At 43.9% G+C, this 17,464-nt stretch overlaps 1 protein-coding gene across 2 annotated transcripts in view; it reads left to right on the top strand.

The window, feature by feature from the left end:
* The window catches only part of UFC1 (ubiquitin-fold modifier conjugating enzyme 1), a 93,119-nt gene extending 81,180 nt beyond the window's left edge, over window positions 1-11,939 (top strand). For both annotated transcript variants that reach the window (XM_069217820.1, XM_069217821.1), the window contains 2 exons: window positions 9,416-9,506; window positions 10,191-11,939. In XM_069217820.1, the coding sequence (XP_069073921.1) occupies window positions 9,416-9,506; window positions 10,191-10,262 (163 nt within the window). In that variant the 3' untranslated portion in view covers window positions 10,263-11,939. The remainder of the gene's footprint in view (window positions 1-9,415; window positions 9,507-10,190) is intronic.
* Window positions 11,940-17,464: the final 5,525 nt, after the last annotated feature.

Genomic DNA, 17,464 nt, shown 5'->3' on the forward strand with positions numbered 1-17,464 from the left:
GAACAGTTCAGAGAAATCCTGCATCGTGAACATGCAGAGTTATCTTCTCGTTTGAGTATTTGAATATGTGGCTTGTGTTTCTGGGGGCAGAATATGCAATGGGCTGTGAAATAATAAACTTTCAGTTTTAGATTGAATTTCCCCCCACCCCCATGTCAGAGAAGGCTTGGATTTTAGCTAAGGCTCTATGAATATTGTCACGGGTCCCTACTAAATATAAAATATCGTCTGCGAACAACTGTAAATAACTTATAGTCTGAATTTAGCAGCCTGATTGGCCGATATGATCAAGGAGGCTCAGGAGGGCTTATCTTTTTTTGAGGAAGATGGCTGGCCTTGGTAAAAACTCTGACTGAATTTCACTCCTATTCAGGAATTCATTGAAGATCACTAACAGATGAACAGCGAAAGTCTTAAAGAATTCTGCTGGTAAACCAACGTCGCCACATGCCTTAGCACTGGGAAGGCTTTTAATGGTGTTAACTATTTCAGCTCGTGTAATAGGGTAATGAGGTTTTCTGTTGGTCTTCAGTTATGGATGGAAATGTAATCGAATTAAAAAAAGCATTGGCTAGGCGAGAGCATCCCTCTGAGAATATAAGTCGGAATAGTGTGCCAAAAAACGCACCCAATTTGCTCATTATCACTTGTGAAAGCCTTTTTTTCTTGAATCCCATATAGCACGTATAATGCCCTGGTTTAGCTGTCTTTTTATTGACCAGGCCAGAAGATTCCTTACATATTTACTTTCTTCATAGACACTCTGGAAGCATATTTTTTGGTTGGTGATCTCCTGCACTACAAAAAACTTGTCAAGTGCTTGATTCGCATTCCCAAACCGGCGTAGGATTGAGGGGTTTTTAACCTTTCATCTACCCGCATGGCCAGGTCTAGCTCCTGTTGAAATGTATCCATCTCCTGATGTTGCTTTCTGTTTTGCCATGCGACATATGCGATACATCTGCCCCATATCCAAGCCTTACATGCCCCCCCCTCCCAAATTGGAGGCAGAGCCCTGATTGTTTTGAAAAAACTCTGTTAACATCTGCCGCATATTTGAAACCGACCCCTCCTGGGTCAGAGAGGATCTGTCTAAAGTCCTGCACATCTCCCCTTTCTCTTTATTGCATATCTTGGGGTCAACGAAGGGGGCGGAGTGACCAGAATCCTGATCTCCCCCAAGCGTAAGAAATAAAAAAATACGTTTGGAATGCAGAATGATGACGCTTTGAATAACATGTATATTCCCGTAATGTGCAATGCTCAGTTCTCCATGGATCTAGAAGTGCAAAATCCCACTTAACCTACTCCAATTCTCTGGCCGACTTAGGTTTAATCTGTGTTTTGTTCTGTCGAGAACAGTCTAGAATGGTGTTTTGGAGAAGGGTAAAATCCCCACCTATAATGATACGTCCATAGAGAGGGAGTAAGAGCTCATAAAATTCTTGAAAACAGATTGTTTCGCCTTGGATAGACCAATAAAGACTGACCAAATGGCTAGTTATGTTATCAATTCTAACTGAGACTAAGATCCATTGAGCTTTGTGATAGTGGACCACCCATAGTACTTCCCCAGTGAACTTCGTTGTGAACAAAATAGCAACCACCCTGACAGCAGCACTAGTGGAAGCAAACAAAAAGCCTGTGTTACATATTCAGATAAGGCAGGTGGTTTGGCCGAAATCTTGAGATGTCTCCTGCAGAAAAACAGGTTCGGCCTAAGTTAAGCCAAGCCAAGCCAAGATAGACCTACGCTTGTTTGAGTTGTTGATACCGTTGGCATTACGTGACAACTCTGAACTGCTGCTAACCTGTTTGTGAGCGATTGCCCCTTTATAACTGGAGATATCGCAGCTACTTTTGTCTTGACTGTCGTGCCCTGATTATCAGTTTTTTTTAATTGTCTGCTGCACCCCCTGTGTCCCGGCATCCTGACCCGCGTCCGCCTCTAGCCCTTCGTCCATTGCTGAACTCAGGAATCTTACCCACCTAGGGTCCCTTGGAGGACCCCCCTCTTACCTGAACCCCATCCCATGTGCCCCCTCTACCCTTGTGCCCAACCACCTGCTCCTAATCACCCCCCTCCCTTCCTCTCCACCTACCCTATCTTCCCTTCCCACATTATGGCGCATTGTTGAGGCACCTGCGGCTAGATCCCAAAGAGCCCATGGATGGATGGAGGGAGTCTGACAGTTTAAAAATATTACAACAGACATAATCACTTATTTCTGTCGAATTTGATTCAATAAGGCTTTCGCCTGTTCCACAATTTGTAGGATATGTGCAAGGCCCTCATATAACACTTTCAGTTTTGACTGTGGTATGACTCCTGGGGGTGCCCCATCAGATTTAAAGTTGTCAATCAAATTATCAGTTGTTAGATACACTCCATTTTTGATGGGTCTGGATAATATCTGTCCCTTACTTCTGTAGTCGCCAAAGTTCACAATGATAGTTTGCTGATGCAAAAAGCTAGGATTTTGATTCAACGGAATTCGGTGTGCTCTCATTATACTCTCATTATGGTAAAATCTGTGTGTTCGGACACCGTCTCAAGGTGGACATACTTGTTGATAAGTTTGCCCACTAAAGCCATGACTGTAGTCCCATTCTCGTGCCCTTAGGGGATCCCGATGAAGAGCAGTTTAGTCTGGTTGCTCTGTTTACTAAATCATTCAGTTTCAGCTGTAAGTCAACAAGCTCCAACTGGAGTTTAGAAACACCAGGATCTATCTTGGATTTAAAATATTCTAAGTCCGAGATCCTTTGCCCCACTTGGGTTACTCTGCTATTCAGCACCTGTAGATTAGTATTAAGTAGACTGAGTTGTTTGTTTGTCGTCCTGCTGGCTTCCTCCTGGGACAACTTAATTTCCTAGATCTCACCCAGAATTTCCTGTAGCAGAGCCTCTACCGAGGATGTCTTATCAGGTTTAGAGAGCAGGTCTGAGTCTGAGTGCAGTGACTTGTGTCCTGCAATCGTATGCAGAGAGGGCGGAGGGGACTTTTACCCTCTGAAGAGTTAGTTTTAGCCTGTTGCACCTGTGCATCCTTCAGGCTGGAGCCTCTCGCACAACATATCAGATAAGTGGGGACGGTCTTCAATATCGCCTCTGCGCCTAACAGATTGCCATCTATGGCAGGGCCGTCTGATAGAGAACTTTGTTCAAGGTTTTTCGTATGTCACATTTGCTTCAAGGAAAATCCAACCTGACGGCTGCTCAGCCTCAACGGTGAGGGCCTGTCTGTTATCTTAATCACCTGTCAGTGTTGACATCTTGCTAGAATGGGTGTTATCTGTGGTTGGGGCTATATCCTTCCAAGAGTGTAGGGAAGAGTCTGAATTTATTAAACAGTCTGGGATGTCTATGCTCTTGTGCCGAGTGCTTATTTTAGGGCTCTTCATGCTCTTTGTGCTGTTATTTTCCCTGGTTTTGAAGGGCCTAGAAGTTTTACCTGTGCGAGCGCGCACCAGGATGTCCAGTGAGAGCCTCTTCATCTCTCTACCTCTCACCAGTCACCACTGATCTTGCTGTAAATCAGATAATGCTCACATGTCTCAGGGGGTGTCTTATACATAGTTCTTGTCCCCCTAAGTAGGCCCCCTTCGCACCCCTTTTAAGAGAGGGGGCTATTGTCTATCGTGTGGCCCGATACAGCCTGTTAGTACAGCCACTATAGCCTGTCAGCCACTGTTCATAGGTCTCTGGGCACTCCCTCAGAAGAACCATACTGGCCAACAATTGGTACTGTATGGGTATCAAGCGCGAAAAAGAAATGGGCTTGCTCTGGTATCTATTTGATTATGGAGTGAGCCGCACTCCTTACGCCTTACCACATAGCCAGCTTAAATGCGCTTGGCTTAAGTCCGCTCATGACCTGCATTCGGGGGCTCTGCCAGTAATTCTCAACACTGCTCAGTCACTGCTCGCCATGCGCTCAGTGGTTCACTGGGGTTGAGATCACAATGTACAGCTCGGCTTGGTTGGGCACCAGTCCTTGCTTCGCCAATATTTTTCTTGACACTGCTTGGTCGCCACTCGCGGTGTACTCGCTGATTCACTGGTTCGCTTGAATCAATATTGCAAGGTGCAGCTCGGCTTGGCTTAATTGTGCTTGAGCCCTTGCTTAAAAACTTAGCTGCCGGGTACAGCGAGCCACACCGCCCGCCATCTTGGAACACTCTCTACAGGCTCCAGATCTGGCCTAGCCATGGGGCATGACGGGAGCCTCCAGGATTGTAGCATTTGTAATCCTCCGCAAAGGCAAACAGTCATAAAAGCAAATGGCTGAAAAAACCTGGCACATATACCGGTCTAATGTGCACGAAGCAGGGAAAGGGTGTAGTACCATATCCTGTCCCTAGGTGTCCCTTGGGACCTCTTTTGACCACATAAGGTACTACACCCTGCAATCGTGAATTGAACACATCTCCAATTTATTTTATGCTTGTGCTGTAAATTGAAGCACAGCGCCCGTTTTGTTAAAAAAATAATAATAATAATTACGTTGCCCCTTTAAGTTATGAGGGAGGGGAGACCAGAATAATATGCTGGCTGAAATAAGCAAACACTCCTAGAGAATGCTAGATTACGTAAAGCATGTCAGATGTAAGCAGGAACAACACAGTTATGTTAGCGGAGTGCAAGAATGCTGTGGAAATGAAAAGGGAAGCTTAGCCGAGCCTGATCAGGAAACCAAGAAAAAAAAAAGTCCCCCAAAGAACAGATAAGCATGACAAAGCGTAATTGTACAGTAGTTCGTGCTTGCTCCAAAAGAGAACAAGCATTTGCAATGCAATATGTCTCACATTTGTTTGAGTTAGAGTATTATATTATAGAGTATGTGTATAGTAAAATCTGGACCACAAAATGGTCTGAATATGAAAATAGTTTATGTTCAGTAATGGAGGTATGGCGTAGTGTCACATTAAAATTGTACGCAAGCCTGAGATAGCATTTATTTATTGCATATACAGGTTTTGTGGTAGGGCACATGGTTAACAGTTAACACCTAAATTTGCAGAAGAGAGTAAGAGTGCTGGAGGAGGAATAAACAGCAGTGCAAAAGAGAGAGGGAGGCCATAGCCCTGCAAAACAGAACTACACTGAAAGAGAAATAGCACTCCATGGGGGACTTGGCAACCCCAGTACTGCACGTGACAGCGCGCTGCAGGTGAGAGGCGATACTGCAGAAGAGAGAACTCAGCACTATATGGGGAAAGAAATCTTCAGGAAAGACACATGAGTGTTGCGAATATCCCAGCAGTGCATGAGACGGGAAACACTGTGAGAGAGAATGCGCTGCACGAAGGGGTCCCAGTACTGAAGGCGGGAGAGGGCACTGTTTGATGAGAGAAGCTTGTAGAAGAGAAACAGCCCTACGGGAGAGAGAACTACGCTTACTGCCCCTCTCTTGAGGCCCCTTCTGCTTGCCGGAAGTGCCAGGCAGTAGGACCAAGAATGTCTGCAACCCGCTACGGTGACACCCTGTCACAGCCGAATGCATGGGTGTCTCTAGGCTCAGCCCCTAGGACCAGATCATGGCTGGCGATGTGCAGCGCAGTCTGATGGATGAGTGTTCCCCTCATCTGGTACATCCTTTCGCTAGTGCCCAAATTCTGGTGCACACATCACAGTTAACATACCAGACTGGCTGAAGAGCATGTTCAGAGTAGCCTCTTGGTGCTATAAACTTAAACAAATGTTTAAACTCAATTGTATGCCATACAAGTTATCGACCTCAGAAAGATGAAAGGATAAGTGGAGCCACTGAGGTTCTGTAATGTGCACTCCAATGGAGTTTTTAGTAAAATGCATTCCGTGCCCGAATCCAGTTTGATCCCCCCTATGTGCCCCAAACCTTCTAATACTCTTTCTCTTGGGGACGGCAGTGTGAGCCGATTCAAAGTGCCATGGCCACCATAAGTGCGAAGGAGAGAGACACAAGAAAAAAGTAGCTACACACAGTAAAACATATTGGCAATCGTGTATATATTCATGTAGTAGGGTTGGTCCCCAAGGCGGTGATAAAACTGCCCCAGGGCGTAACAAACGTAAAGCATTCACCAGCAACATCCAGAGATTTTCGTAAGGCAAGCCCACGGAACAAATGTAAGTGATGGGCGCGAGCTGGGCCTGGTTAAAGACCACAGAAAAGATTACAACACGTCAGAAAGCAACGCTTGCGAGCTGCTACACTCAACCTGAAAAGGAGGGACAGAGGCATGACTGCCCACCAGCAAGCATGGATTTTTAAATGAGACTGAAACGAACACATCAAATTACTTTAAGCCCACAGAAGTATACTGAAAGTATACAGAGGCCATACCCTTATGCTGAACCGAAAAAACGGACTATGGTGATTGGTGAACACTGTATGTTCATTTAGGTTAAAGAGGACACAGGTGCAAGCATATCACAGCTAATCCAAACCTGTTTTATTGGAGAGTTTGTTTCATGGAATACCTCTGTGTATCCTCACCAAACACTTATTGGTGGATGGAATGCTGGTGCTGACGGCCTTGACGTTTTGCAGCCTTGGGCAACCAAAACTAACCATTGACGTGTTACAAGTCTATTTTATGTTATGAACATTTTTTTTTATAGGTTATTCTACCATGTGTCTTTTCCCACAAGGCTTTTGAAGTCTGGGCAACAGTGTAGGTTCCAGTTTTCTTGTTAACCGGAGTCCTGCCTGTCTATCTATAATGCACACCTGGTTTCAACATTACTTGCAGTGACTAACAACAACATCTTACAATCTCTTCAAACTAATTACCACTAAAGATCCACACCGAGTGAAAATGATAGAATTTCAAAGGTTCCTCATAATGGAGAGGGAGAGAAGCTTCACGAGGCATGATAACAATACAGTCTACGAGTTTAGGTACATCTGTGGCAAACTGTGGGCAGTAACGTAGCCTGGAGCACACGCCTGAAAGTAGGAGCTCTACACATGTCAGTGGGTAGTTATTTTTTTTCCTTGCACGTTTTTATTCTACAAAACCTAAAGTAGCCTAATTTCAATACGTTTTGAAAACAAAGCTTTGCATTGTACCACAGAAGGTTTCATGAGTAGTTGGAAATTGCTTTCTGTGAAATTGGGACTCAAGTTACAAGATTGCTTGTGTTCCCATTTGGTGGGTAGGTGGCCTAACAGTTAATTCTCAAACAGTTCGTTTGGGATTTAGGGTATAACAAAGTGTATTTGTAAAATTCAGGTTCACCCCCTGTGGCATCATGGCGCTGAATAATAAGTGTTTATTGTTGACCAACTTAAATGTCCTCATTTATCAATTTCCGAAGGATGAAATGCAGGTGAACTTGCCAAGATTTGAACCTGTGACATGAGGCCAACATAGAGTCCTGGAGTGGATGCATTAGTATGCTGCGCTTCCACCTCTCTGAAAGTTATTATGGGCGTCTCCTTCCCAGCAGTGCCAAATATCAAGTTGTATACCATGGAGAGCTGTCAAGTTCCACTTTCAAATGACATTTTGCAGGATAATTGGGGGGCACTAAAGCCGTCTGGAGATTCGTGGTGGAGCAGCAGCTTGTGTTATATCCTAGGCCACATGATCGGCAAGCACAATACATATAATAATAATGTGCATGTTAATGTTTGAATAACCACCTAGCACAGAGTAAAAACCTGGAAACTGACAAAACATTCTGAATAAAATGTCAAACTTACGTTCTCGATCCAAAAGTACAAATACTAGATTTACAATGACCAAAGCAGTAATTTTTTTCCTCTAGCTCTCCACCTAGCAGAACTTTTAAAATAATCCCCTGACAAACCATTGCAATAATTTTGACTAAAATAAATTTTTGCATGGTAACCTAAGCACACATCACTTATTGGTTTGGTTGAAGTGATTGTGCTCATGGGATTTATTAACTTCACACTTCTTTGGCAAGGTAAGATAAAAAGGAGAGACTGAAGCGTGCCACGTGGACTACCAGCTTTGTGATTGGCTGACCCACAGACTTCTGGAATGTTTCAGCACTTTTCACCAGGCCAGTAAGTCATCTGACTTTTTCGTGGATGGTGCTGGTAGATGAGATGAGCAACTATCCCGAAGGAATGCTTTGGTAGAACCAATCACTGCACACTGTATGACTGATAAATCATCAGTGACTCGGGTCATGTGTTCCCCATGCCATTACAAAGATTTGTTGCGTGGGACCTATTTTCTTCAGATAAATATGATCAGGTACTCTGTTAGCTTTGTTTTAATGGAGATGCAGTTCACACAGGTGTTGAAGCTTTGCGCCTCTGAATAAATGGATTGTGCTCAGTGCAGAAGCATATGGGCATTCCCCCATGCATATCCACTGTAGAGACCACTGTTCTGTATACTCTCCTTCTTCTTTAAGTTCCCAAATGTTATCATGTAAGCCCTCCACCTTTAACCCTCATAGAACTTCCATAGCACTAGCCAGATAAGACTTAAACAAAAAAAAAAACAAAAAAAACGATCACTTACTAGTTGGTGTCATGCCTTCCTTCGACAGTAGTATGATTCTAAAAGGTATTCCGCTATTGGAAGGAGAGTGGAGGTCAGTTTCATGGGGTTTGCCTCTGTACGAATGACCTCTGCCAATCGTACGCAAGCCTGCAAGAGTGCTCTGCTGCTGGTAAGGCTCTTAATTAGTTGACATCATCTTCTGCTCTTGTGTAATGGGGTGGCTTATTGCCATATTATGGCATACTATGGATCGATAACCATAACTGTCGCAGTAAGGTAGTATCTATTCCATAATGCAGGCAAAATACTTTTCTGTCTGCACAATAACTAAAGAATGTATCATTTTTAAACAGTCATTAAGATTTATTTAGGGGTCCCTTCTGTTATTTAGTGATTGCCAAGCTAAAAGCAACAGAATGCAAGGACACTCGTAATTTGGTTAAATTACATTGTCTAGCGTGTTTTTTTTTAATGCTACAGTATGTCATCCCTAAGATTTTTTTTTCTTCTCTGACACAATGTATGCCCTTTAATTTTCATCAATAGCGGCCATAGTTTATTTAGAGCAAACGACAATGTAGGTAACGTTATTTGGTAGTCCAGTGGGCTGTATGAACTGATAGTCAAGTCCTCCATGCTGCTAGTCCGGACATCCGGCTATTGCCAAAACCTGTAGTTGCTGCCTCTCCGATGTTCCTCATGCAGGCTATGTGTAAGTATTTAACCTTTAAGGAGCAGAGAATTAGATATGAGACCAGTAGGACAGGCAGCATGTTTTTGCTCTTCTGTGGTAGCAGGCCATGAACTACGAACACTCCATCCTCTGTCAGACTCTTGCATCTGTCATGGCTGATTCATCTCTTGCTATCTGGCTTCTCCCTTGTCTGAGTTGCACGAAAAGCTCATTTTTATTATTTTTGTCCCTGGGTTTTATTGTTCACAGAGGTGGAAAGATCTGTCTGACTGATCACTTCAAACCCTTGTGGGCAAGGAATGTTCCGAAATTTGGCCTTGCGCATCTCATGGCTTTAGGGGTGAGTACTTTTTTTGTTGTGTTCTGTGAGAGTTCTAGAGTTTAAACCAATGCAGTGATGGTTCCCAGAATCTAGAAGATGTTTGATGGTTGGGCTTCAGAATCATGCTGTTATCCTCCGTGAGTGGATTTAGCTATTGCTTACCAGGACCCACATTAAAAATCCTTTGGGCTTAATGAGTTGATTTCTCGGTATGGGAGATTCTTTTGTAGGTACCTTTTGCACTGTGTAGGAACATATTCCTTGAATCCACTGTTTTCCTTAAGGTTTAGCAAGTACCACCTTCTAATCTGTTGTCCTAAATATCTTCTGCCTGCAAGACTTAAATGTATTCAAGGCGGACCTTTAGGAGGTAGCGGAAGTGATCTTCGATGCTTCAACATATATTTCAGTTACTAATGTTGCATTCTGCAACTCGCTGCATGGGTAGAAGCAAGAGGGCAACATTTAGGAGGCATGGGTTGTGCATTTTTAGTAGTGCCCTGAAGTAGGTTGAATGCAAATGGTACTTACTTGTCCATGTTCCAAAAGTGTGAAACTGCCCGTTTGTTGTACCTTGGCTCCCATTACCCCTGGTTGCTGGCAATGTAAAGACACTTCGGCTGTCCTTTTGGAAAGTAAAGTAAGTTCATATGATAGTTGTATGCATGAATCAACTTGTCAAACGTTCCTGCTCTTTTCTAGTTGGGCCCCTGGTTGGCAGTTGAAATTCCAGACCTGATCGCCAAGGGACTCATCGAACACAAGGAAAAATGAAGACTGGCATAGCCTGGAGAAGGGAGACTGGTTGGAGACTGGGGAGAGTGACAACGATCTGTGGAGGTGCCTACAACTGCTTAGGGTTCAGTTACCTTACCACATATTATTTACAAATGAATCTAGCATCAATGCCAAAAGTCATGCGCCCTGCAGAAGATGGGATTGAGCCATTGCAACATTAAATCCATCCAGGTTGGCGTGCAAAAATAAAGCATAACATTTTGGAGTGAGATCTCAGATTTCCCTTTGTGCTGCTGATACTGTGACTCAAATCTTTGCTTGCCAGTTAAATCATGGTGCGGATACACACCTGTACTGCTAGATTCACAGTTCACCCATTGTGCTATTTCCTAATAATGATTCATCTAAACATGAGAAAACCCTGCCGTGTCCTATCATCAAAGGGATCAGTAGCACTAGCCCATGTGTATTGAGACTTCTGAAGATTATTTTGTGCCCTCCTTTGTAACGTCAGGTTACATATGGCCCATTCAACATGGACAATTTTAGAAATGAATAAACCATAAACCCAATAACTGCCCTGAAGGCACGTAGTATGTTAATACACTAGACAGTAATGTAGAAAAGCTGTGTGGTAAGAAGAATTGTTTTTTTTTTCTGAGGTGGTGGGTTGTCATACAGGGAAGAACATAATTTTGTAAAAATTACTCACCATATCTTCTGGTTGGCTAGATTAATGTCTTGATGGGTCTCTCCACAAGTTTGATCAGTCCTTCTTGCCGTGTCTGCGATAATGAAGATTTGAGACCTATCTCCGTCTAATTAGCTTCTTCAGTGCTCCACAAGGTTCCTTTCCTAGTTTGTTTACCAAACCTACTATTACCAAGCTCTGCACATGGCCTTTTCTGATTTGTCTAGGACTGAGCTCCAGTTGAAGCCATTGCTCCAAAACCCACAAATGCACCCTAGATGCAAGGGTGGGAGGATGGCAGTCACTGTCTAGAAATGATTACCCTACAGGCTATCCAGGTAGCTTTTTTTTGTTATCATTTGTTGAGAATCTAGTACTCTTGTGGATGGCAGAAAATCGGTCCTTGTATGTGTAGAGCAGTGTGATCACTCTGTGTTTCTTTTTTCTTTTTATCCTCTTGCCCGAGGGTTGAAAACTGGCCTGCCTAAAGATTTAATTAATCTTATTTATTCTAATATGTTTTAAAAGACAGTGCCAAGGTGAAAGATTGCCAGCCAGTGCTCATTTAGGCAATTCTGAGTTGATCTGCAGGGCCCACTGGGTGAATTGTTCTGCCAAAGCTCACCTTTCCCTGCATTGAGGTTGTTATGCACTGACTGTGCACAGCAACCTCTCCCCGGCACACACACAATCGTCTGGCCTGGAGCTATAGTTGTTTACTACAGAGCTTGTATAGTGCCTCTCTGAGGCTGGGTCTGTCAGAGAGGTAATCTGCAGGCAAGCTGTGCCCACTTCCAGTGCTCATCCTCTGACACCACCCTCCTCCTTCTAGGGCTGGCCTCATGATTTTGTGCATTGTAACACAGAACTTCAAAACCATTTAGGCAAAAACAAACACAAAGATCATTGAGAACACAATTTACAGAACTAGTGTCTTGCATTTTACGCTGGGATTATTGAACTGCTCTTTCTCCAGGCGTCTGTATATTTAATAAATCAATCCTTGGTTAAGACTTTTTAAATAGATGTTTTGTTCATTTCTTGGTTTCACTTAAAGCATGACATGGCTGTAAAATTGTAAAATGCCTCCATTATAAAAATGTCCCATTGAACCACAATTGTAATGCTGTGTCTTCCGGAAGGAATTTGCTATATCCTACTTGCATCAATTAAGACTGAGTGAGCCTCTTTGTCTTCCTGCAGCATGCAGCAAATCAAGGCCAAGGACGGTTTTCCAGGGAGATTTAAAAAAAAAAATCTAGTGTGCCATTCTTAAAGCTGTATGTGTTCGCTGACGAGGATGTCTCGCCTGATTTTAAGTTTTTATTTACTTGCTGTGTGCTTTTTTTTTTTCCTCGATTTTCCTATTTATTTTTCTAGATGGCACCCAAAGTGTTGTTACATCTTAACACACCTACTTTTCACTTTACTCTATTAGCAGTTTAATAAATGAGGCCTATGTTATAATATTGCTGATAGAACACACATTTTACAAACTGAATCATCGAAATAACTCAAAAAAAGGCTTTTTTGCCCAACACATTGCTACTTATTTTATCAGTATGCAAAGAATGAGGGTATAAGCAGACCCACAAAAATACAGATCTGTGAGCTTTCAGGTTACACACCTCTATACCAATGTGCTATCTTTATTCTGACAGCCTTACATCCGGAGTCACTACATCGTTGGTAAAACCTTTCCACCTTTTACTTTTGAGAGTGTACTGCTTCTTCTATGCCCCCAACCGCTTCAGGGACTTTTCTCCCAGATCCAGTTAATCAGCCTGTCTTCGTTACTTTCTCCCCACTCTACCTTCACCCATAAACTTCCACTTCTTTCTACACCCACGATACCTTGCAACTGCACTTCCCGCTCCTTCTCCCATAAATTTACTGTTCACATTACTCCAGTGTCCCATGCTGCCATATCATCTCCTCCTTCCCAGCTACTCTATTTTCTCTTCACACATAATAGCTCCAGAAACCTCTTCCACCGTTAACAGCTCTCTCCTTGTACTACTTTTCGCACATCTGGGCTACCACTTAAGCAAGCTTCTCCTTGCACCCTAGCACTATTTGCTGGGGCAGGGGAGCCAAACCAACTTCCCTTTCTCCCCCTCTTAACTAACCACCACTATTTTCACATGTAGTGTGCATGCCTCTTTTTAGGCATTTCCGCTTGCATCAACTCCCTTCCCAACACATACCCTATGCTTATTTACTGAACATAACAAACACGGGTGGCTGTGCTGCTCCATCTCTACCCATCCCAACCCTTCACCAGCCTCTGGACTCAAATCTCTCTCTCTCTCTCTCCCTCTCCCCCCACTGCTTTGAGAATTGCATACCTGATGCATTCCACGCTTTGCTACCTCTTGCTTCTCCTTCAGCTGCCTCACCGGACCTTCTAAACCTGTGAATTCCCCTTTTCCATTTCCAGGAGAAGGAAGATTGTCATTCCCCCTCCCCCCAGTATATCTACCATTTCTCCATGTTTCAATTCTTGTATCTATATGTTCGATGCTGTGCACATCCCGCCATCTGGTGTTGGGCTCGGAGTGTTACAAGTTGTTTTTCTTCGAAGAAGTCTTTTCGAGTCACGAGATCGAGGGACTCCTCCCATTTCGACTCCATTGCGCATGGGCGTCGACTCCATCTTAGATTGTTTTTTTTCCGCCATCGGGTTCAGACGTGTTCCTTTTCGCTCCGTGTTTCGGGTCGGAAAGTTAGTTAGAATCTCGGAAAAGATGTCGGTATTGTTTGCGTTCAGTATCGGGTTAGTTACAACAGATCGACACCGAATTTAGAAGAGTTCCGGTGCCCCTTCGGGGTTTTTTCGATCCCCCGTCGGGGCCTGGTCGGCCCGGCCACGTGTGAATTCAAGGCTGATGGAACGGACCCCATTCCGCTTCTGTCCAAAATGCCATAACAAGTATCCGTATACGGATCAGCATCTGGTCTGTAACTTGTGCTTGTCCCCAGAGCACAACGAAGATACTTGTGAGGCCTGTCGAGCGTTTCGGTCCAGAAAGACGTTAAGAGACCGAAGAGCCAGAAGACTGCAGATGGCGTCGACGCCGACAGAACAAGAGCGTTTCGAGGAAGAAGAGGAAGCTTTCTCTATCCAAGAGTCGGACTCGGAAGAGCTCGAGGCCGAAGAAACGCCGAAAACCGTGAGTAAGACGTCGAAACATAAGACTCACGAGAAGTCAACAAAAGCCCAGGGGACCGAGCCAAGGCACCGAAAAAGGGCACGCTGGTGTCGAAGTCATCCGACTCCGGTCGAGATACCGCCACACAGCAATCTCGGACCCGAGACATCGGCTCCGAGAAATTTCGGCACCGTCACAGCGGCACCGAACAAATTTGGCATCGAGACACCACCACGCCGAAAATTACAAAGGTTTCTTCGGAGCCTAAAAAGACCTCCGAAAAAGTTTTGGTTCCGAAACATCCAGCCTCGGAGCCGAAAACAGGTTCCTATACAGAGGAACAAGGATTGGCCTCCCAAATGAAAAAACATAGATTTGGAGAGGAACTTCAAGCTGTAGAGCCAGACTATACTCAAAGGAGGCTCCACATTCATCAAGACACAGGGAAGATAACCACTCTTCCTCCAATTAAGATAAAAAGAAAACTTGCCTTTCACGAAAAGGACAAGGAGCCACACGCAAAGGTGGCAAAGAAAACAACTCCACCACCTTCTCCACCACCGTCAGTGCACACATCACCAGTAGCAACTCCTCCACTGATGCACTCCCCGACTCATACTGCCATGAGTCAAGATGATCCCGATGCATGGGACCTTTACGATGCTCCAGTATCGGACAACAGCCCAGACTCGTACCCTACCAGGCCGTCCCCTCCTGAGGACAGTACATCTTACACACAGGTGATCGCAAGGGCAGCTGCTTTCCATAACGTCACCTTGCATTCAGTACCAATTGAGGATGACTTCTTGATTAACACGCTAACCTCCACTCATAGCCAGTACCAAAGACTACCTATGCTCCCAGGAATGCTAAAACATTCAAAACAAATCTTTCAAGATCCTGTTAAAGGCCGAGCCATAACTCCATGAGTGGAGAAAAAATACAAGCCACCGCCAACAGATCCTGTTTATATTACAACGCAGTTAACTCCAGACTCAGTAGTTGTCGGGGCAGCTCGTAAGAGAGAAAACTCTCATACCTCGGGAGACGCACCACCTCCAGACAAAGAGAGTCGCAAATTTGATGCTGCAGGCAAAAGGGTTGCAGCACAAGCAGCAAACCAATGGCGCATTGCCAATTCACAAGCGCTTTTGGCAAGATATGACAGAGCGCACTGGGATGAGATGCAACATTTGATAGAACACTTACCCAAGGAGTTCCAAAAAAGAGCACAACAAGTGGTGGAAGAAGGACAAAGTATCTCTAATAATCAGATACGGTCTTCAATGGATGCAGCAGATACAGCTCCAAGGACAGTAAATACTGCAATAACAATAAGAAGGCACGCATGGCTCCGCACGTCAGGTTTCAAGCCAGAAATTCAACAAGCTGTGCTAAATATGCCATTTAATGAACAGCAGTTGTTTGGGCCGGAGGTCGACACTGCTATTGAGAAACTCAAGAAGGACACTGATACGGCTAAAGCCATGGGCGCACTCTACTCCCCGCAGAACAGAGGCACCTTTCGCAAAACACCTTTTAGGGGAGGGTTTCGAGGACAACCTACAGAAACCACAACATCACAAACAAGGCCCACTTACCAAAGCCAATATCAGCAGGGAAGTTTTCGGGGGCAATATAGAGGGGGACAATTCCAAAGAGGTAGAAGAAAATTCCAAAGCCCCAAAAGTCCTCAAAATAAGCAGTGACTCACAAGTCACCCATCCCCATCACATAACACCTGTGGGGGGAAGATTAAGCCAATTTTACAAACATTGGGAGGAGATAACAACAGATACTTGGGTACTAGCAATTATCCAGTATGGTTATTGCATACAATTTCGAGAATTCCCTCCAACAGTCCCACCGAAAACACACAGTATGTCGAAACAACATATAAAGCTTCTAGGATTAGAAGTTCAAGCATTGCTCCAAAAAGACGCAATAGAATTAGTACCAAAACAAGAACTAAACACAGGAGTTTACTCACTGTACTTTCTAATGCCCAAAAAAGACAAAACTCTAAGACCTATACTAGATCTCAGAATATTAAATACATACATCAAATCGGACCACTTTCACATGGTTACATTACAAGAAGTAATCCCACTGCTCAAACAACAAGACTACATGAAAACACTGGATCTAAAGGATGCATATTTCCATATACCAATACATCCTTCACACAGAAAGTACCTAAGGTTTGTATTCCAAGGGATACATTACCAATTCAAAGTGTTGCCATTCGGAATAACAACTGCACCATGAGTTTTTACAAAATGTCTAGCAGTAGTAGCTGCACATATCAGAAGGCAGCAAATACATGTGTTCCCGTACCTAGACGATTGGTTAATCAAAACCAACACGCAAAAACAGTGTTCACAACACACAAATTACGTCATAGAAACCCTACACAAACTAGGTTTCTCAATCAATTACTCAAAGTCACACCTTCTGCCGTGTCAAACACAGCAATACCTAGGAGCAACAATCAACACAGTAAAAGGGATTGCCACTCCAAGTCCACAAAGAGTCCAAACATTCCAAAATGTATTACAAGCCATGTATCCAAACCAGATGATACAGGTCAAATTAGTAATGAAACTCCTAGGCATGATGTCCTCATGCATAGCCATTGTCCCAAACGCAAGGTTGCACATGCGGCCCTTACAACAGTGCCTAGCATCACAGTGGCCACAAGCACAGGGTCAACTTCTAGATCTGGTGTTGATAGACCGCCAAACATACATCTCGCTTCAATGGTGGAACAGTATAAATTTAAACCAAGGGCGGCCTTTTCAAGACCCAGTGCCACAATGCGTAATAACGACAGATGCATCCATGACAGGGTGGGGAGCACACCTCAATCAGCACAGCATCCAAGGACAATGGAACATTCATCAAAAACAGTTTCATATAAACCACTTAGAACTGTTAGCGGTGTTTCTAGCTCTGAAAGCATTTCAACCCATATTAACCCACAAATACACTCTTGTCAAAACAGACAACATGACAACAATGTATTACCTAAACAAATAAGGAGGAACACACTCGACACAGTTGTGTCTCCTAACACAAAAAATATGGCATTGGGCGATTCACAACCACATTCGCCTAATTGCACAATTTATTCCAGGGATTCAGAATCAGTTAGCAGACAATCTCTCTCGGGATCACCAACAGATCCACAAATGGGAAATTCACCCCCAAATACTGAACACTTACTTCAAAATGTGGGGAACGCCACAAATAGATCTATTTGCAACAAAAGAAAACTCAAAATGCCAAAACTTCGCATCCAGGTACCCACAACATCAGTCTCAGGGCAATGCACTATGGATGAACTGGTCAGGGATATTTGCATACGCTTTTCCCCCTCTCCCACTTCTTCCATA

The sequence above is a fragment of the Pleurodeles waltl genome, chromosome 12 (assembly GCF_031143425.1).
Source record: "Pleurodeles waltl isolate 20211129_DDA chromosome 12, aPleWal1.hap1.20221129, whole genome shotgun sequence".
NCBI classification, from domain to species: domain Eukaryota; kingdom Metazoa; phylum Chordata; class Amphibia; order Caudata; family Salamandridae; genus Pleurodeles; species Pleurodeles waltl.